This window comes from Mustela nivalis (genome assembly GCF_964662115.1).
Source record: "Mustela nivalis genome assembly, chromosome: 12".
Lineage (NCBI taxonomy): Eukaryota > Metazoa > Chordata > Mammalia > Carnivora > Mustelidae > Mustela > Mustela nivalis.
Window position 1 is genome coordinate 90,787,362 of NC_139031.1, and position 19,029 is coordinate 90,806,390.

At 64.2% G+C, this 19,029-nt stretch overlaps 2 protein-coding genes across 11 annotated transcripts in view; one reads left to right on the plus strand and one right to left on the minus strand.

Moving 5' to 3' along the window:
* Window positions 1-8,452, plus strand: part of CCM2 (CCM2 scaffold protein) — a 45,621-nt gene extending 37,169 nt beyond the window's left edge. For 5 of the 10 annotated variants that reach the window (XM_082692127.1, XM_082692121.1, XM_082692129.1 and 2 more), the window contains 8 exons: window positions 905-988; window positions 1,421-1,607; window positions 4,328-4,464; window positions 5,331-5,466; window positions 6,452-6,509; window positions 6,654-6,792; window positions 7,061-7,199; window positions 8,004-8,452. In XM_082692127.1, coding sequence (XP_082548253.1) covers window positions 905-988; window positions 1,421-1,607; window positions 4,328-4,464; window positions 5,331-5,466; window positions 6,452-6,509; window positions 6,654-6,792; window positions 7,061-7,199; window positions 8,004-8,278 — 1,155 coding nt within the window. In that variant the 3' untranslated portion in view covers window positions 8,279-8,452. Of the gene's footprint in view, window positions 1-904; window positions 989-1,420; window positions 1,608-4,327; window positions 4,465-5,330; window positions 5,467-6,451; window positions 6,510-6,653; window positions 6,795-7,060; window positions 7,200-8,003 lie in introns of all 10 variants that reach the window. The other 5 variants (XM_082692128.1, XM_082692125.1, XM_082692130.1 and 2 more) reach the window with 2 other exon arrangements.
* A 1,444-nt stretch (window positions 8,453-9,896) lies between these two features.
* Window positions 9,897-18,398, minus strand: NACAD (NAC alpha domain containing). The gene is made up of 8 exons (XM_082692093.1): window positions 17,701-18,398; window positions 11,428-15,669; window positions 11,172-11,287; window positions 11,012-11,086; window positions 10,511-10,657; window positions 10,290-10,439; window positions 10,070-10,192; window positions 9,897-9,983 (listed from the first exon to the last, which is right to left on the minus strand). Exons 1-8 carry the CDS (start codon window positions 17,765-17,767, stop codon window positions 9,969-9,971), a joined length of 4,935 nt encoding a protein of 1,644 aa, XP_082548219.1. The 5' UTR covers window positions 17,768-18,398; the 3' UTR covers window positions 9,897-9,968.
* Window positions 18,399-19,029: the final 631 nt, after the last annotated feature.

A 19,029-nucleotide genomic window follows, 5' to 3' on the forward strand; every position in this document is an offset into this window, starting at 1 on the left:
TTACATTATATACGAAGCATGATATCCACTTTTTCTGTTAGAACCCTTAGCACAGTAATCCCACTGCTTTATTTATAAATTGTATTTTATTTTTTTAAAGATTTTATCTATTTGAGAGAGAGTGCAAAGCAGGGGGAGTGGGAGGCAGAGGGAGAGGTTGAGAAGCTGAGTCCCCACTGAGCAGGGAGTGTGCCTGACACTGGACTCGATCCCAGGACCCCAAATTCATGACCTGAGCCAAAGACAGATGCTTCACCAACTGAGCCACCCAGGCGCCCCAATGCCACTGCTTTGAACTTTAGGTCCAGTGGCCCCTGAGAACAGCCCTGCCGTGTCTGCATCTGGTTCCAGCGCTTGCCATGTGTGTTCAGATGGCATTTTGCCCATGAGCGTGCCTTGCCATCAGCTGGACGTGATGTACAGGGTGACAGGGGTGGTGGCGGACAGGCCTACTGTGTGAGGCTGTGTGCTTATCTGGGGAGGATGACGTGTGGGGAGGCTGCACTCCCCTGTCCTGTGGTCAGTCTGTCTTGGTCCTCCCGGGAGCCTGCGCCCCTGGACCGCGACAGTCACGCGCGCTTCTCGTTCTGTTCCCCGTTTTCCCCCTTTAGGCTGGAGCCAGGGTTTTCCGTCCCTGGCAGAGCTCGTTCTCCTTGAGGAAGCGGCCCCGTTAGGGATATCGTCCTCATGGTGTGGGACAGCGGGAAGTGTGGCAGTGTGTCCTGAGCCGGGACACTTTTCCAAGAATTCAGAGCACGCTTCCTAGCAGAGGCCTCCCACCCCTGAGCCAGGCCAGAGGTCTGGTGGCGGAAGGCGGAGGCCAGGCTGTGTCCTCTGTGTGTCCACGACAGTCTGGGCTGATCTTCCCTTCCTCATGGCAGCGTCTCTCCTCACTTTCTTGCAGTACTTAGGTCAGTTGACGTCCATACCGGGATACCTGAATCCCTCCAGTAGGACCGAAATCCTGCATTTCATAGACAATGCAAAGGTAACCCCATCCTTCTGACCCTGACCTCTGACCCCTGGCCTGTGACCCCCCCTAACTCTGACCTCTGCCCTCGCACTCTGACCCCAGCTCTTGGTCCTCTGACGCTGGGCCTTCCTGGCTGGGAGGGATGACAGGGACGACCCCGTCCCGTTGTGGCATGGGTATGCTTGGCTCTCGGGCCATCAAGACCAAACCTGTCTGAATGTGAGCTTTCTTCTCAGGATTTTGCTCCTTGTACTTTTTGGGCTGTTTTCAGAATTCACATTGTCCAGAGCGTAGAGCACACCCCACGGGTCTGGGTGAGGGTAGCCGCGGAAGCCGCAGAGCACCCAGGGCGGGCCTGGTGCGGCTGCAGTAGGGTACGGGGCTGCGCATGGGGCAGGGAGCCTGGAGCCTGCGGCGGGCCTATGACTGACGCACTGCGGTCCCCAGCAGAGAGCCCACCAGCTCCCCGGACACCTCACCCAGGAGCACGACGCTGTCATCAGCCTGTCTGCCTACAACGTCAAGCTGGCCTGGCGGGACGGGGAGGACACCATCCTCAGGGTCCCCATTCATGACATTGCCGCCGTGTCCTACGTGCGGGATGACGCCTCACACCTGGTGGTCCTGAAGACAGGTAGGGGCCGGGGCTGGGGCGGGCATCCTCGGGGGTGAGCCTGGGAATCCAGGGGAGCTCTGGACACAGTTTCTCCGCACTGGGCCGGCCGCCACCCGAGAGTGGGCCTTCGCTCAGTGGTGCCAGTGTGCAGGCCCTGCCTTGGGCCACAGGCGTCCCAAAGCCGGGTTCAGAGAGGAGACCGGACCATCGCGAAGCGCCTGGTCTGAGAGATGTGCTGAGCATGTCCTTGTAAGAGAGTCAGGAGGAATCTTGAACAAGGCGCTGGCCCCCAGGCCTCTGCTCCTGGTTCCCCCTGCCACCCCTGCCTTCTGGGCTCTCCGGGTGAGCCGGCCCCTTCCCTCCCCCAGTGCCATAGCCTCTGCCTGGTACCAAATCATTGAGACACGGGGAGAGATGTCACATCCCTCTGGGTGGGCTTCTGAGGCTGGTGCTTCTGAGACCGGTACTGACCTGGGCTCCTTTGGGTGTTCTGGGGCCCTTTGGGGTCCTGAAGCTGTCCATCGCCAAAGCGCCTGTGACAGGGGCCAAGGGGGGCTCAGGTGGTGCAGAGGGTAAATTGTCTGTCTACCTGAGGTCGGCAGATCGTGGTGGATCTGAGAGATTCCCTAAGAGCCGGGCCCTGGTGAGCCTCCTCGTGTGACCCCTTGAGCTCGGGGGGCTTCCACGGCACAAATCCAGTGGGCTTGCCATGGGCCCACACACCCCTCTGTGCTCTGCTTCCCCCTCATTGCCCTTCTGCAAACATCTGTTGGACGACGGACATTACTTTAGTTTGAACAACATGAAGCGTTTTAACGTACAGAATGTACAGAAAGGGCTCACTGGCAGGAAGCCCGGACATGGATAACCTAGTATGACATCCAGCTCAGCGGGCAGGAGGGCTGCACTCTCCTACTTCGCAGATGGATTTACCAGAGCACAGAGCTTGAGTGACCGGCGGGGGCCCCAACAAGGCGGTGGAGGGGCCAGCCAGCCTGGGAAGTGGACGGTCCCACAGGAGGCCCGAGGTCTGGGGCATCCTGAGGGACAGAAGGCCACGGGAAGACCAACCTCTGGGCAGCGCCTGCAGGCATGGAAGCAAGTGGGTGGGGGACTGGGTCCCCCCGCAGGTTTGTTGTACAGTGGGATGCGTATCCATATTCATCTTTGGAGCGAATTGCTAAGAAAGGGGTAGCAGATTTTTTGGAGGGAGAGAATGAGCTGCATAGGAGATCCTTTGCAAAATGAGACGAAAACAGGGACCCAGAGCTTTGAGGGCTTCTGAGTTAAAGGGAGAGAAGGAATCCCTGTGTCCTGGCATCTTCCTCATTTTCGTGGGTGGCCCTGAAAGGGGCCTGCAACCCTGCAACCCTGAGTCCTGCAACCCTGAGTCTGTGTGGCCCCGTGGCCCCAGCGTGCCGTGTGTGAGGTCACGCACATGGTGGCCTACAGCTCAGTGGCCGTGACCCTGACATTTATTAAGTGCCCACCACGCGCAGCCCCATGTGCGTGCTTCTGCAGGTCCAGGCTTGACTGGTGCCCAGGGCTATGCGGGGTAGGGAGGGTGTGTGGGGCCGGGTCTGGCTGCAGGGGCTTCGTGTGGTGGGTGACCCGCCGTCCAGGCAGGCCAGGGTGGAGCAGACAGTGCAGACATCTCGAGGAGGGTATCTCCGTGGGTATAGGAGTCTGAAGCCACGTCTGTGGGGACAGCTGGGGGACTGCGGTCGGGGCCCAGATGGGAGCTTTTCAGACAGCCCGTCCTCGCTGTGTGGGGCTGTCCTGACCTGAGTATAGCCCCGGAGCTACTTAAAACATTCTAGTAGCCATGGAAAAGGAGAAGGAGAAGGAAGCAAGGGAAATCAGTGTTACTAATATATTTAGCCCTTTGTGTCGACATGTATCAACATGACTATCATTAACAAGATGTCCCCCATCTTCTTTGTGCCACCCCCGAGACGCCGCACATGGCACCATGGGGACTTGCCGCATTTCACGTGCTCGGTGCCGGGGGCCCGTGGCTGCGGGGGTGGCAGTGCAGTCCTTGGGTCTGATGGCGGCATTTGTGGGGCTCACGGGGTGCCCGGCCCCGGGCTCTGCAGGCACACCTGTCCCGAGGGTGGCTTCTGGCACGTCTGAGCCTCAGAGGGGCACGTCCGGAGGTAGCCGGCGGGGGCATGGGAGGCCTCACTCCCGCCCCTGCTCCCCGGTCTGCTCCCCGGTCTGCCGAGCTCATGTGCCTGTGCTTCCCAGGGTGGGAGCCTCCCTCCCTGCTGTGGGCAGGCCCGGGGTTGCCCTTGTCCGAGGAAGTGCGGAGCCTTAGAAACATGGGCCGGGGCTTGCCCGGTGCACATCCTGTCCTGGACTGTGCCCCCTCACACCCTGGGGCCCACACACCTCGGGGTCCCCGTCTGTCAGCTGTCAGGCTTGTGCTCATGCCCATGGTTCCTGCAAGTGGAATCCAGGGAATCCCGTCTCATGTGTAGACCGAAAGCAGCTGACTACTGGGCGTTTCATGTCCTAGCCCAAGATCCGCGCACCATCGGTGGTGGGGACGCTGGGGGGTCCTGCAGAGCGATGGTTCTCAGGAAGCACAGCCAGGGCAGCCTCCAAGGAGCGTGAGGGCAGGGGCAGCTCAGCGGAGGGGGTGAGGGGGCACTCCTGAGCCAGGTGGGCACTGCCCACAGCAGGCTGTGGAGCTCCCACAGCTGCCCTAACCTGCTGCGCTGTTGACTTCTCAGCCCAGGACCCTGGCATCTCCCCCAGCCAGAGTCTGTGTGCAGAAAGTTCCAGAGGCCTCACCACAGTCTCCCTGTCAGAGAGCGGAGTGGGGCCCGTGGAGGCCTGCTGCCTGGTGATCCTGGCCACAGAGAGCAAGGTGAGTAGAGGGCGGGACTTGGGACTCAGGCACCTGTGCTGCCCACAACCTGCCTGGTCTCTTCCTATATCTGTACCCCAAGCCCCTCCCATTACTGACCCAGGCCCCGCCCACCACAGGCCCACCCCACAGCCCAGCCCCACAGCCCAGGCCCCTCCCACACTGACCTGGTCTCTCCCACCTCCTGACCCCTGCCCTTCCTTGTGTGTAGTTTGTCTATAAGACTGTAGGGGGGGGCGCCTGGGTGGCTCAGAGGGTTAAGCCGCTTCCTTCGGCTCAGGTCATGATCTCAGGGTCCTGGGATCGAGTCCCGCATCGGGCTCTCTGCTCAGCAGGGAGCCTGCTTCCTTCTCTCTCTCTCTGCCTGCCTCTCTGCCTACTTGTGATCTCTCTCTCTGTCAAATAAATAAATAAAATATTAAAAAAAAAAAAAAGACTGTAGGGGGGACCTCCTGCCTTGGGGACCCTTTGATCACTGCGCCTCCTTGGCTCTGCCCGCCCTCTAGCCGGCAGTTCTTCCTCACGGGGCTGCCTCCCCAGCCTGTCCTCACTGCAGGCCCCTCTGGTGACTGCCCAGTATCAGAGAGGACTCTGCCTTAACAGCACGTGTGTGAGCCGTGTTCCCGGCTGGGAGTGCCGTCCCCGAGCCTGGGGCTGCAGCAGAAGCAGCATGTTGTTGGGCAGGTTGGGGGGACAGGAGGGCTGGCGGTGGACACACCTGGCCCCCTCGGGTCCAGAAAGCCTCCCAGCTGTGGGCTGGTCCACTTGTGGCCCGCTGGGCGGTGGGTGCTGGTGCTGGTTGGGCATCTGAGGAGCCAGGGGGCCAGCAAGCTGCCCAGGAAGGCCCAGCTTTGTCCCCATGGCAGGTCGCTGCGGAGGAGCTGTGCTCCCTGCTGGGACAGGTCTTCCAGATCGTGTACACCGAGTCCACCATCGACTTTCTGGACAGAGCCATCTTTGACGGGGCCTCAACACCCACCCACCACCTATCCCTGCACAGTGGTACGTGACTGTGGGTGCAGTGATGCTGTCCTGTCCCCGTGGCTTTGCGCCAGTGCCTTGTTCCCACACCCCGTTGCTGACGTCCCCGGCGAGCCTGGTACCTTCTTGTACCACATCCCAGGCGGGGAATGCCTGATCAGCTCAAGTCCCTTCACCTGCCTGAGAACAGGGGCAGGGGGAGGGGTGTGTGGGGCGGGGAGGAACACACAGACCTCACAGCTACTGGGTGAGGGCTTTTTCCAGGACCGAGGCTGCCGGGTGCTGGCATGTGGCAGCTGCCCCCTCCTCTGAATCTGCAGAGCCCTTAGCCTTGTGTTCCACACGTCAGGAGTGCCCCGTGCTCCCGGTCACCCCAACTCCGCGAGCTCAGCAGTGGCGCAGAATGGTATCTGTGCCTCACACGGTCTGTGTCACGTGGACCCAAGGTCCCCTGACCAGTGTTTCCTGAGTAGCGGCTGTGTCCAGGGCTCTTGGCGGGTGGGAGGGGCTCAGCATGCTGGGGTCCCACCTCCCTGACTGCGCGGAGCCCACCGGCTCCAGGCTGGGGGTCAGCCCTGCCTCCGACCTTCTCTGCTCCGCCGACACTGTGCGTTGGGGCAAGTTATCCGACCTCTGGGATCCCACTCCTTGTCTGAAGTGAGCAGAGGGGACAAAGTGACACCCTGGGACACTGCACGGCAGCTCCAAGTGGCCCTTGTCCTATCCTTGGCCCTTGGGGAGTGCCCTTCAGTCCCCCATTTGGAGCTTTGTGCTCGGGCCCACACCTGCAACAGGTGGTGGCCGTTGGTGGAGAATGCCTGCAGGGGGAGCCGGTGGGGGGCTACCTGAGGCTGCGGCGGGGGGGGGGGGGGGGGGTTGGGGGCTTTGCCCAAGAAGGCCTGCAGACCCCCCGCCAGGGCCCACATCTCATGGGGTGTGGGGCCCGGGGACTCAGGGCCCCTCCGCCCGCCTGTAACCCGAAGCCTGTGTTCTGCCCCCTGCGCAGACGACTCTTCCACCAAGGTGGACGTGAAGGAGCCCTACGAGACAGACGTCAGTGCTTTGTGAGTCCCCGGCCCCAGCCGGCCCCCCACGAGCATGCGGGCGCCCCGGTCGGAAGTGCAGCTCTGCGGGGGGGGGGGGGGGCGGGGATCCCGGGCCTCAAGGTGAGTTTGGGAGCCCCGTGCCCATGGCTCCTGTCCTTGCAGCTCCTTCCCTGAGTGCGCGCACGCAGGCGGCGTGTCGCCCTTGTCCTTCTGCATGCAGACGGCACCGCATGCCAAGACTGCCAGCGAGAGCGAGCTGAGCGCCACGGCCGCCGAGCTGCTGCAGGACTACATGCTGACGGTGTGCGCGCAGGGCTCGGAGACGGGGCGAGGCCGGGCGAGTGGGGGGGGGGGGCTTGGGCGCACGGGGGGGGGGGGCAGGGGGACAACCGCTGCCCCCCCCACCCCCTGCCCACTGTTGCTGACCTGCACCTGGTTCTGTACGTGTCCCTGGGCTCCTTGCGGGCGCACTCCCCAGGGTGTCCCGGGTCGAGTGGGAGCCGCTGCATGGGCTGGCAGGGGGCACCGTGGGCACCGCTCACTGCCGCACCCCTGCCCGCCCTGGGCAGCTGCGCACCAAGCTGTCCTCCCAGGAGATCCAGCAGTTCGCCGCGCTGCTGCACGATTACCGCGACGGGGCTTCTGTACACGAGTTCTGCATCAACCTGCGTCAACTGTACGGGGACAGCCGCAAGTTCTTGCTGCTCGGTGAGCCCTGCCGGGGGTAGGGGTGAGGCCGGGGCATTGAGGGTTCCGCTGGGGATCCGCTGCCCAGAGCGCTTCCCAGAGAAAGTCGCTCCTGGAGCAGGGAATGGAATGGGGCTCCTGGGGCGGGGTGTGGGGGGGCATGGTTCTCGAGGGGCTTTTGGTGGGTGACCAGCAATTTGCTGGGCAGAGAAGTGGACCCTGTTTCTGGGTAGAAGCACTGGCCGTTGGCCCTGAGAGCTGGGTGGGCAGGGTGGCCAGGCTGTACACCTGCCCGCACCCTTCGGGTGACTGGGTGGCCTTGTCTCCCACATGCTGAGCCTAGAGACCCCATGGGCTGATGGGGGCTGGTGGAGGCTCCTGAGCCCTGCTCCCACCATCCAAGGGGGTGGGTCATACCCTTCTCAGCAGCCACCCAAGGGCTCGCCACTCACTGGGAGGTAGGGCAGGAGGCCTGGCCTGCTGCGTCCGGTCTGAGCTCCTCTGACCCTGTGGCCTCCCCACCAGGGTCAATGCAGCCAGGGCTGGGGTCCCAGGCCCCAGCCCCAGCTCTGTTTCTTTCTGGCTTATTCTTGTAGAAGTGGGTAGTGCCCCTAGAGGTCAGCTAGCCCCTTCTGTTCTATATCCAGGCCTATGAGTGAACTTAACGCCAGCCCAAGGGAGGACATGGGGTCAGACACTTGTTGCAGTGCTGGGACCTGGTGGGCCTGTGGTGCCCGTTGAACTGGGCTGGATGCGGGCAGGCCGGGTGGGCAGACTCGTTCTCCCCATGGGAGGCCCAGCGTCAGCCCCACTCTGTGTCCACAGGTTTGCGGCCCTTCATCCCAGAGAAGGACAGCCAGCACTTTGAGAACTTTCTCGAGACCATTGGGGTGAAGGACGGCCGAGGCATCATCACCGACAGCTTTGGCAGGTACCGGCGGGCCCTGAGTTCCGCCTCCACGGGCACCGGGAACAGGGCCGCGGGTAGCTCCGACGACCAGTCTGCGCCCTCAGAAGGGGACGAGTGGGACCGCATGATTTCGGACATCAGCAACGACATCGAGGCTCTGGGCTGCAGCATGGACCGGGACTCGGCCTGACGGTGCCGGGAGGGGCCTGCCGCTGCGCCCTCTACTGTGAAGGACCGGCCCGGGCGCCAGTGCCCGCGGCCCGCTCCAAGAGGGGTCCTGGGGGTCCTTTCAGTTTTGCACACGACATTCTTGTCGAAACTCTCAGAGACCTTCAAAGAAGTTTACTGCGATGTGAATAATTCATTTCTGGTCCCAGCATGCTTCTGGTCTCATGGGGTGGGAGCCAGGCCCGCACGTCTGGGCTAGGCACTGTGGCCTGGGGGCCGGCTGCCCTTTGGTGCTCATCGCAGCAAGCCAGGTGGATGGGATTGGGGCTTTTGCTACATGGACGTGGGGTGGGCAGCAGGGGGCCTGGGTGCTGGTGCAAGTGTCAGGTTCTTGCCCCTGGGAGTGGCTTCCGGGTTCCTGAGTGTGGTGCCTGCCTTCGGCCTCTCACCTGAGTCCTCCAGTCCTCAGTCTCATTGCCACCAAGGTGGTCTCCACTGCAAACTTGTTACCCAATCCCTCGCCAAAAGCATCTCATCTTAGAGCCCAGGGACCCAGGGTCCTGGTCTCCAGGGGGCTTAAGGCTGGGGAGGGGGGCACCGTGTTCCTAGGTCTTCCCTGAGCGGGGTGCCTCCCCTGCCGTTGGCGCATGGGAAGGCAGGGGTGGCCCTGGAGACATCCTCCTTACCTAGAAGGTGCCTCTGTCCTGGGAGACCCCTGACAGCACGTTTGGGAAGCCCCGAACTGAGTGTGGAGGGGTGCTGGTGTCCCGGAGAAGGGAGGACAGCCCTGGGCAACTAGTGAGGCCATGGGGGGGCCAGGTGGGATCTGGCTCTTGGCCAAGGGCAGGTTGGGATGGGAGGAAGGCTCTCAGACTTGGTTCTGGTGTGGGGTGTCCAGGAGCTGGTCGTGGACGCAGGCCGGCAGAGCTAAGGGGAATGGGATAGGTCTCCAGACATGAATGCAAATCAGCCTGCTCTGGAAGCATTTGGAAGAGCTGAAGTCATCCAAGCAGGGCCAGCCCACCCTGGGTGTGAGTGGCCGTAGCAGGCAGTCCAGGGTGGGTGGACTGTGGAACCAGTTCTGAGTGTCCTGTGTAGACGGCAGGAGCCGCTCCCTTCTCTCCAGGGGCCCACCTTTGTGGGTCACTGGACTTTGGAGAAGAGGGAGCATGGAGAGCATGGACGGCCACTACAGAGCTGGGTGCCAGGAGGGCCAAGAACTGGTTGCTGCCCCTCCCCCCACCCAGGAACCGGCTTTCCCTGGTAAACCTGCCCAGCCTGAGAGTCTGGGGAGTTGCTTCCCAAACCCAGCCCCCAGGCCCAGGCTTGGGCCACAGCTGGGTGCCTGCTCACCATCTCTGGGTAGGGTGGGCACCGTGGACACAGTGGGGGTGGGGGAGGAGGGACCCCCCCACCACCTGGAGTCACTGGACGGATCCCACCCTCTGGGGACATGGTGGGGAGAGGACTCCCAGTCTCTGGGGCCACCGGAAGGCCACACCCCCCAAGGGGGGCCAGACCTCCACCCTCTGGGACTATCTGCACAGACGGACGCAGGAAGCGTCTCTGCCCCTCTGCCCTCCACAAATCCCGTTTGGCCAGAGCACGCGCCCAGCACGGAGGAGCCAGAGTAGAGGCCGTGTGGAGACACCTGTTTATTGAGCAGTGGAGCCGGGGGCAGGGACGAAGCCGTGCGGTCGGGGCGCTCCTGGCTACATGGTGAGCTCCTGCAGAGAGAGGAGACCGAGAGAGCAGGCTGGGGAGGGGCCCGGCAGGGCCAGCAGCAGGGGGCCGAGGAGGGCCTTCCACTCACCATGATGGCGTTGACGATGTCGCTCTGGTTGTCCCTCAGGGCCCTCACGGCCCTGGCCCTCGACACGTTGGCCTGCGCCATCACTAGCTCAATGTCACGAAGCTCCAGTCCTGCCTCATCCACCTGGACGGGGGCAAGCCGGCAGGTTCTGGGGCTGCCCCCACCCCAGGAAAAGCCGTGAGACGCCTCCCCAGCCCTATCCCGTGTCCCTGCTTCTTACCTCCTCCTCCTCTTCCTCCTCCTCCTCCTCCTCACACCCAGACCTCACCAGCGGCCCAGGTGCAGACTCGGGGACCAGGGCGGACGGCTCTGTGGGCACTTTGAACTTCTCAGCAGCAGCTCTGTGCACTTGCTGGGACAGGTCCTCGATCTGCAGAGGCACAGCGGTCAGCCCCAGCCCATGCCCTGGGCCCCCACCCCACCCCCCGTGGCTGGCCAGACCTTGGCCTCGCCGAAGACCACATAGGTGTCTGAGGCCGGGCTCTTGAAAACATCAGGCTTGGCGATGACAAACAGGATGTTCTTGGATTTCTGGATAGTGATCCTGGTGACCCCCTGGATTTGCCGTAGGCCCAGCTTGGACATTGCCTGGGGGGGCATGGGGGGCTCAGACCTGGGAATCAGCCTGGGGGTCCCAGGCTGGGGTGGGGAGGAGCAGGTAGGCCCGGGAGAGAGCACACTGATGGGAGAACAAGGACTCTGCCACCAACTCTAGGGGACCCTCTGTGGGCTCTGGGTAGAGCCTGTGGGGATATCCGCCCCCCAGGTGTAGGGTGGGATACCGGACCCCAGCTGTGGGCACGGTCTCAATGGTGCTCTGGCCCCAGCGGTTTCATGACCTGATGGCCCCACCCGTGGCGTCTGTCAGCCACTGGGTGTGAGGGGTCCCCTTACACAGCAGGCCTGTTTCCCGGGGAGTGGCCCTGGCAGGACCCCACCCACCTTTCGGGCCTTCTTCTCACTGCGACTCTGCTTGGCTTTGGCCACTGTTTCCTCGCTGCTGCCACCTGCTGGGACCTGGGGAGGACAGGGTTTGAGCACCCAAGGGAGGGTTGGGTAGGGCCCTCTCAGGGCTGCAGCCTCCCCCATCCCGGGCCTGCACCTGGGTCGGGCACTGTGCCGTCTGCGCTCCTGAGAGGTCCTGCTCCTCCAGCTCCGCAGATGACTCCCCGTGGCTGTCTGAGTGCTGGCCGGATCCTGGAGCCCTCGGGGGCGAGTCTGGGCAGGGGGTGGGGGCGTGTGCATGGGGTGGGGCCGTGAGGACGGCTTCTGCCTCGTAACTCATCCCTACGGCCCGCCCACCTGCCCCCTGTGGCCCCGGGCTTGGGACACAGCTCTGGCCCCTCAGCCCCCCTCACCTTCCTCCAGGCTGTCCTGGTCATCCTGTTGCTCGGCGGCTGGGAGCCCTCGAGGGCCAGGAGGCACTTGGCAGGGGGGCGAGATCCGCCAGGCCTGGTCTTTGGCATGGGTGTCCCCCGTGGGGGCCGTTTTGGGGCTGAAGAGGGGGGAGTGGGGTGGGAGGCTGACTCGATGCCCAGCCCCAGGAGGTTTTGTGGTTCCTGAGGAGGCAGCCACTGCCCGCTGGGCTCCTGCACGTGGTGGCTGGAGGCCCGGAGAGCCTGGAGGCTCCTTGGCCTCCGTCGAGTCTTCCCTAGGTCCCTGGCAAGGGCAGGGCGTGAGGGGTGCCATGGGGCATGGGGCTGCCTCTGTGGGGACCCCAGGAGCAGTGGGCTCTGGGCCAAGGGGCCTGTCTTGGGTCATGCTGGGCAGACCCCTATTAGGGCTTCCGGGGGCTTGTGGTGGGGACAAGCTGGGGCTTCCAGGGGCTACTTGAGCCCTCACTCCACTGCCTGGGCCCAGCACGGGTTCCAGCCGCCAAGAGGGTGCTGGAGTGGTGGGGGCAGGCTCTTCGGGGCAGCCCCTTCCAGGCCTGGCCACAGACCTTGGGGGAGACTCAGAGCAGGAAGCCAGCCCAGCTTCTGAGGCCACAGCAACAGAAGACCTGGGCTCGGGGTTGGCTCTTCCCTCCTCTGCTGGGTTCTGGGGCCATGTGTGACTGACCTTGGGGAGAGCAGCAAGATGTACCTCTGGGCCACTATCCCCAGGAGCCTTCCTAGCACTGTGGGGTGCTGATCTGAGGCCTCCAGCCCCCTGATTCTCACCCCCTGGGTCCTCCTTTGGGGGAAAATGGGGCTCAACTCCATCACCAGCAAAAACACAGGCACTGGCACAGGTTTCCTGCTTAGGTGCCAACAGACCCTCAGCTACTTCTTCTCTAATGGAGGCAAGCTTGGGTGGGTCTGTGGCCTCCATGGCAGGCCCAGGGGGGCCTGTGGCAGGCTCTGAATATTCTAGGGCCTCCGTGGCAGGCTCAGAAAGTCCTGGGGCTTCTGTGGCAGGCTTGGGGCATTTGAGGGCCTCTCTAGCAGGCTGTGAGCATTCTTGGGCCTCCGTGGTAGCTTCTGGGGCTTCCGTGGCAGGCACAGAAAGTTCTGGGGCCTCCGTGGCAGGCTCTGGGCATTCTGGAGTCTCTGTGGCAGGCTCAGAATGTTCTGGGGCCTCCGTGGCAGGCTCAGAATGTTCTGGGGCCTCCGTGGCAGGCTCAATGCGTTCTTGGGCCTTTGTGGCAGGCTCTGGGCATTCCAGAGTCTCTGTGGCACTCTCAGAATGTTCTGGGGCCTCTGTGGCAGGCTCTGGGCATTCCAGAGTCTCTGTGGCAGGCTCAGAATGTTCTGGGGCCTCCGTGGCAGGCTCTGGGTCTTCTGGGGCCTCCATGGCAAACTCAGAATGTTCCGGGGTCTCCATGGAAGACTCAGAATGTTCCAGGACCTCCATGGCAGGCTGTGGGCATTCTGGGGCCTCCATGGCAGGCTCTGGGCTTTCTGGGGTCTCCATGGCAGGCTCAGAATGTTCTGGGGCCTCCATGGCAGGTTCTGGGCATTCCAGGGTCTCTGTGGCAGGCTCAGAATATCCTGGGGCTTCCATGGCAGGCTCTGGGCATTCCAGGGCCTCCGGGGAAGGCTCAGAATGGTCTAGGACCTCCATGGCAGGCTCTGGGCTTTCTGGTGTCTCCGTGGCAGGCTCAGAATATCCTGGGGCTTCCATGGCAGGCTCTGGGCATTCCGGGGCTCCTGTGTCAGGCTCTGGGAGTTCCGGGGCTTCCATGGCAGGCTCTGGGCTTTCTGGGGCCTCTGGGGCAGGCTCAGAATGTTCCAGGACCTCCGTGGCAGGGTCTGGGCATTCCAGGACCTCCGTGGCAGGCTCAGAATGTTCCAGGGTCTCCAGGGCAGGCTCAGAATGTTCTAGGGCCTCTGTGGCAGACTCAGGGTATTCTGGGGCCTCTGAGGTGGGCTCAAGGAGTTCCAGGGCCTCATTGGCAGGCTTGGTGCATTTTGGGGCCTCCATAGCATGTTCTGGGCATTCTGAGGCTTCCATGGAAGGCTTGGAATGTTTCGGGGCCTCTGTGCCAGACTCCAGGCATTCTGTAGCCTCTGTGACAGATGGTGGACATTCCGTGGCCTCCGTGGCAGACTCTGTGCATTCTGTGGTTTCCATGACAGGCTTGGGGCAATTTGTGTCCTCTGTGTCAGAGCCAGGGCATTCCACGGCATCTGTGGCAGGCCTGGAGTGTTGCAGGGCCTCAAGGGGGTCTGTGGCCTCTGTGGCAGGCTTGGGGGAGTCTAGGGCCTCCGTGGCAGGCTTGGAGGTACCCCATGAGGTCCAGGGCACCCCGGCGTCTGCAGCTGGCTCCAGTCCATCCAGCTGGGCCTGGTCCCGGGTTGGAGGCCCCAGGCCTCCCGTGCAGCTTGTGTCCCTTTCCTCAGGTGCTGGCCTCAGTTCCGAGGTCACTCGTCCTCCCTGTTGGGCTGCAGTGACCACAGGGTCGATCCCTGGCACGCAGCCTGCATCTACCCGCAGGGTCTCAGGCCTGGCCTTGGCAGGAGTCCCTTGGCTTGAAGGGAGGGCTGCGTCCTGCAGGGACACAGGTGTGGCCTCATAGTCAGGGCCCTGGTGTAAGGTCCTGTCCGTGTCCCCCGGCTGGGGCACAGGGCTGACTGTGGCGGCGGGCGCCTGGCCTGAGGGGAGGCCCGTGTCCTGCAGGGACAGAGGTGTGGCCTCAGATTCAGGGCCTTGGCCTGCTTCTCCTTCCAGGTTCTGCAGAGAGTCTGGGCCTGGAATGAGGGTTCCCTCTTCTGGGGAGGTCCTAGACTCTGGGCCTAAGGCTGTGCCGTCATCCTCCCATTGGGGCTGAGCCGTGCCCGCAGCAGCAGGCACCAGACCTGAGATGGAGCCCATGTCCTCCCCCCAGGTCCAGGGGCTCTCCCCGGTGAGGCCTGGGGTTTCCTGCGCTGCGGGAGGAGCGGAGGCCTGGCCCATCTCGGGAACCCGGGCACCCGGCTCCCGGCTCTCGGAGGCTCGGCTGGCCACCCCCGCGGAGATGGTAGGAGCGGGCTCGCCGGGGGTGTCCTGGAGCAGGGCGGCAGGCTGCGCATGGGGCTCCTCGCTGTACAGCCTCTCGTCGTCTGCCCCCGCATAGGAGGCCGAGTCGGGGTCGGATGAGGCCGCTGAGGTGTCGTCCCGGAAGGCGAAGGCCTCGTCCATGCCCTCGGTGATGGAGAGGTCAGACAGGGACTGCAGGGAGGAGGCGAACGTGCTGTCGTCCTCGCCCTCCCCGGCTGGGTCCCCTCCAGGGACAGGGACCTCCTCCTCCTCCTCGGGGGCTCTTGGCGTCACCTCCACAGCCTCCACCTGCACAATGAGGCTGCCTCGGAAGGGCAGGAGGGCGGCGGGGACCATGGGGTCGTTGGCCAGGAAGTCCAGCTCGAAGAAGTGGCCCTCTTGGCCCCAGGAAGAGCTGCTGTCAGCTGAGACGCTGGATTCCGGGGATGGGGGGCCCGGGGTCCCCGCGGGAGGCAGCTCCTGCTCATCGGCCACGGAGCCCGGCGGGGAGAAGCCCCAGCCTGAGGGGACATCTAGCCCTTCGGTCGGGGCCAGCAGGCTCAGGGAGCAGGACGGGGATGAGGCCCAGCTGTCTCCATCTGCTGTGATGTAGGAGCCCGATGGCGAGGCGGGCGGCGAGTCCCCTGGCTCAGCCGGGGCCTCCCTGCGGGGCCCGGGGCCAAGGAGCAGGGCAGAGGTGGTCTCGGTGGGAGTGGAGGGCGGCGTGAAGTAGGAGTCAGGGTCTGGTGCAGGGCAAGGCACAGGAGGGTCACCCTGAGAACACAACTCGGGGGGTGGGTCCAGGCTGGGGTGCCCACCCTCCCAGTCCCTGAGCTCTGGAAGGGCTGCCCTGGACGGCAGGGACACCCAGCGGGTCTCCTCACCCATCACGATCCGGGGCTCCAGGGTGGTTGGGGGAGGGCCACCGGCAGGCTGGGCCTCGGGGGAACCCAGGCTGGGACTGCCTTCTGTGGGGACTGCCCAGGCCGAGGGGGTGCCTCCCGGCCCTGCATCCCAGCTGGCTCCCTCGGGCGGGGGCCGGGCGCCTGGCTTGCTGGGCAGAAACTCCAGGGCCAGGGTGCTGGGTCCAGGGGTCAGGGCACAGTGCTCCAGCCGGTCCCCTCTTGGGGTGGTGGCCACGGCCACATCACAGGACGACTCTGTGGAAAGAGAGGGGTGTGAGAAGGAGAGGCAACCTCCAGGAGTGTCTGGGAGAGAATTTCCGAAAGGTGCGATGCCAGGGGAACAGCCTTGGGCCGGGGATGGAGGGCATGGATCCTGAGGCCAGGACCAGCACCCATCTGCAGACACTGGCTGGCTGGGACCTGGCAAGTGACCTCACCTGACCTGCATCAGAAACCCCCAGGGGGGGGCACCTGGGTGGCTCAGTGGGTTAAGCCGCTGCCTTCGGCTCAGGTCATGATCCCAGGGTCCTGGGATCAAGCCCCGCATCGGGCTCTCTGCTCAGCCGGGAGCCTGCTTCCTCCTCTCTCTCTGCCTGCCTCTCTGCCTGCTTCTGATCTCTCTCTGTCAAATAAATAAAATCTTAAAAAAAAAAAAAAAAAGAAAAAAAAAGAAACCCCCAGGGGCAGGACACCTGCATCCCGCTGGCTCTGTGATGATCTAGGTTTCCCACCTCCTGTGTGTGGGGGTCTCGCCTCTTGGCCTTGTCTCCTTGCTGCCCACACCTGAGGCCAGCCTCTAGGGGTGCCACCCGGCTCTGCTCTCACTCCTGCTCACAGAGAGAGAAGTGGGGCCACTGTGTGTGCGTCCTCAGGCTGCAGGTCCCACGGAGGCTGAGCTGGAGTGTGGGGGTGGGGGTAGGGTCCCGTGGGAGAGGGCAGTTGTGGGGGACGGGCTCCAAGACAATAGGGCCAGCCGGGCCATTCCGCCCCGCAGGGCTGGAAGGGCTCCCCCTGCCAGGAATATGCAAACCGGACCCAGGGCAGCATCACAGGGGCTGCCTGGGCCTCGACCACCCGTTCAGAGGGTTCCTGCTTCCTACCCATGATCACCCCACAACTATTTGCCTCAGTTGTCTCCAAAAGTCAAGAATCTGCCAGGATTAGGGGTGAGTTTTTACGAAGGGGTAGTGCCCTCCACTGCCCATTGTCCTGCAGCAATGGGGGACGCTCCCTTGGGTGCCGGGGCCATACTACTGCAGTTCTGAGGTGGCCAGGGGATCCTGAGAAGGGGTCTTTCGAGTCCACTGCCGTTTGACAGACACCGAATGCCTGGAGGTGGGTGTGGTGGGCAGGGACCGGAGGAGATGGGGCTCAGAGCGGGTGGTACCCTTGCCGTCCCGTCCTGGGGCAGGGAGAGGGCAGAGCCCAGCCATGGGGGATGAGGAAGGGAAGTCAAAAGTCAAAGGTTTTTAGAAGCATTCAAGGTCATCAAGCAACTTGAGACCCTGGGTCTGAGAAGTCCTAGCTTTACTGGACCCCAGAGGGAGTCCAGGCCCCTGGACCCAGCTCTGCTGACACTCCCAGGTGACTGATCCACAGCAAGGTGCCCTTGGCCCTCATGGCTGACCTGCTGGGCCACCCTTCTTGGTCCTTTCAGACCCAGGTAGACACCCTCAGCCTCCACCCAAACTTGCTGACCTCGCCTCTCCAGTGATGTTTGCCTGCGCCCCGGGGCACTGCCCCCAGACCTGCTCCCCCAGGGGATCTGACCTCCCACCCTCACAGCCTGTCGCCCGGGCTTCCCCAGGCTCTAGCTCCAGTCCTGCTCCAGCTGCCCAGGCCACCATCCCTGAGGCAGCTTCAGGCCTCTAAGGGGCGGGTGCCCCTGATGATGGGGTGCAGTGGAGAACCCCCCCACCTCTGTTCAGGGCCCGCAGCTGCTCACAGACAATGGGGCAACAGCGGCGGCCCAGAGGGCGGGACACCAGCCGAGAACCACGGAGCCCTGGGATGCTCACAGGCCCTCGCATCGCTCCCGGCTCCTGGAGGACATCCCCTTTCCGCCCTTCCCCGCAGTCCTGAGCTGGGACGTGCGGGGTTGGGGGGGGCGGGGGTCAGCATTCAGGTGCTCGAAAGGGCAGGGCGCCAGAAGGACCGGAGAGGGGACGGGGTGGCGGGGGAGGGGTAATTGGAGAAGGCAGAAGGACAGAGGGGACAGCAGGAGAGGGATTAGACAGGGGACAGGGCGGCGGAGACAGCCGCAGGGGGCACAGCCCGAGGCCTCACCTGTGCGGGGCCCGGGCCTGCCCGCCTCCGGCAGCAGCAGCTCGGCGCGGGCAGCCTCCCCGGGCATGGCCTGACCGTGCGCCCTTCCCTCCGTGCCCGGTGTGTCCGTGCGTCGGTCCGGCGGAGCCTGCGCGGCCACCGCCCCTCGGCCAAGGGGTAGGGGGTGGGTGGGTCATCGGATGACGTCAGCGCCGCCCCGCCTGCCCGGCGCCCAGAGTGAGCGTGCGCGTGCGCCCCAAGCACTGCAGAGCGGCTGGGGCGGGGGGCGGCCTTCCTCCTTTCCCCGACCTGGGCTTCGCCCTCCTTCCGCGCTGCCCGGCCCCGCCTTTCCTGCAGCATTCCCCTCTGGACGCCAGGGGATTCGGGGCCGGTCGGAAGCTGGACCAGGGAACATCAACCCTAAGCAGGGCCTGGAAGAGAAGGGGGTGGGGAGGATCGCCAGCGCGCAGGGTGCAGGGGCCTCAGCGCCCCGAGGGAGGTGGCGGCGCCGACCCGGTGCCCGGCCTCCTGCGCGCCCCTTGCCTCCATCCAGGAGGTGAGCCGGAGCCGCAGCTCCGCGCCGATTGGCTGCGCGCTCTGGTCTCCGTGGCAACCGCCTCCCGGCTCCATGGAAACTGGAGACCGAGCAGTGCGGGAAGGCGAGGGTGGGGGCGCGCCCCGCAGCTCGGCTCCCGGACAGGCGGAGGAAGAGGAGAGCCACGCCCCCGCACCGCTTCCGCGGCCGCCTCCGCCGCACCCCAGAGCCGCAAGCCCTCTCAAGCCTCCCCGAGTCGTGCCCTTGCTTCCTCCCGGGCCCTCCCGCGCTCGCACCCGCCCAGTGCCAGGCTCCGGCTCCAGGAGACAGATGACCATTGTCGCCGCCCAGAGCTGGACGGGGGCAGGGAATCAGAGAGGTTATTGTCATGGGGGTGGGGCTGGGCGTCTCCCCAACCTGTCTCTGCGTGGCCGCCCGGGATGCACCGTGGAGCTAACCCCCTTGCCTGCCCTAGGCAGCAGCCCCGCCTTGCCCAGCCTGTGCCGGCATCCTGCACCCCTCTCAGGCTCTGGAAACGCTGGAGACCCGTTCATCTATCCCCGACCAGGACCCTCCTCTTCCCCTCCTTCCCCACACCTTCATCTGCGCCTCCCAGACTCCTCTAAGTTGCCTCAGCTCCCTCCACTCCCGCCCTTCGCTGGTGCTGCAGCCGGGGCTGAGTCCTTCTTAGTCCCACTGCTCCACGGACCCTACTAACTGGCCGGCACACACTTTCCGGAAACCAAAAGCCCTTCAGCATGCCCTGAGGGCCTTCTAGCTTTGTCTGCTTTGTGGCCTAGCTTTGTCTCTTTGCC

What these genes read in the sequence shown, in the direction of transcription:
- NACAD (XM_082692093.1), bottom strand. Translation starts at nt 17,767, where the DNA reads ATGCCCGGGGAGGCTGCCCGCGCCGAGCTGCTGCTGCCGGAGGCGGGC. An exon ending in CGGCACAGTGCCCGACCCAG is followed by an intron (nt 11,087 to 11,171) that starts GTGCAGGCCCGG and finishes TGTCCTCCCCAG; the next exon opens with GTCCCAGCAGGTGGCAGCAG. An exon ending in TGGTCTTCGGCGAGGCCAAG is followed by an intron (nt 10,440 to 10,510) that starts GTCTGGCCAGCC and finishes GTGCCTCTGCAG; the next exon opens with ATCGAGGACCTGTCCCAGCA.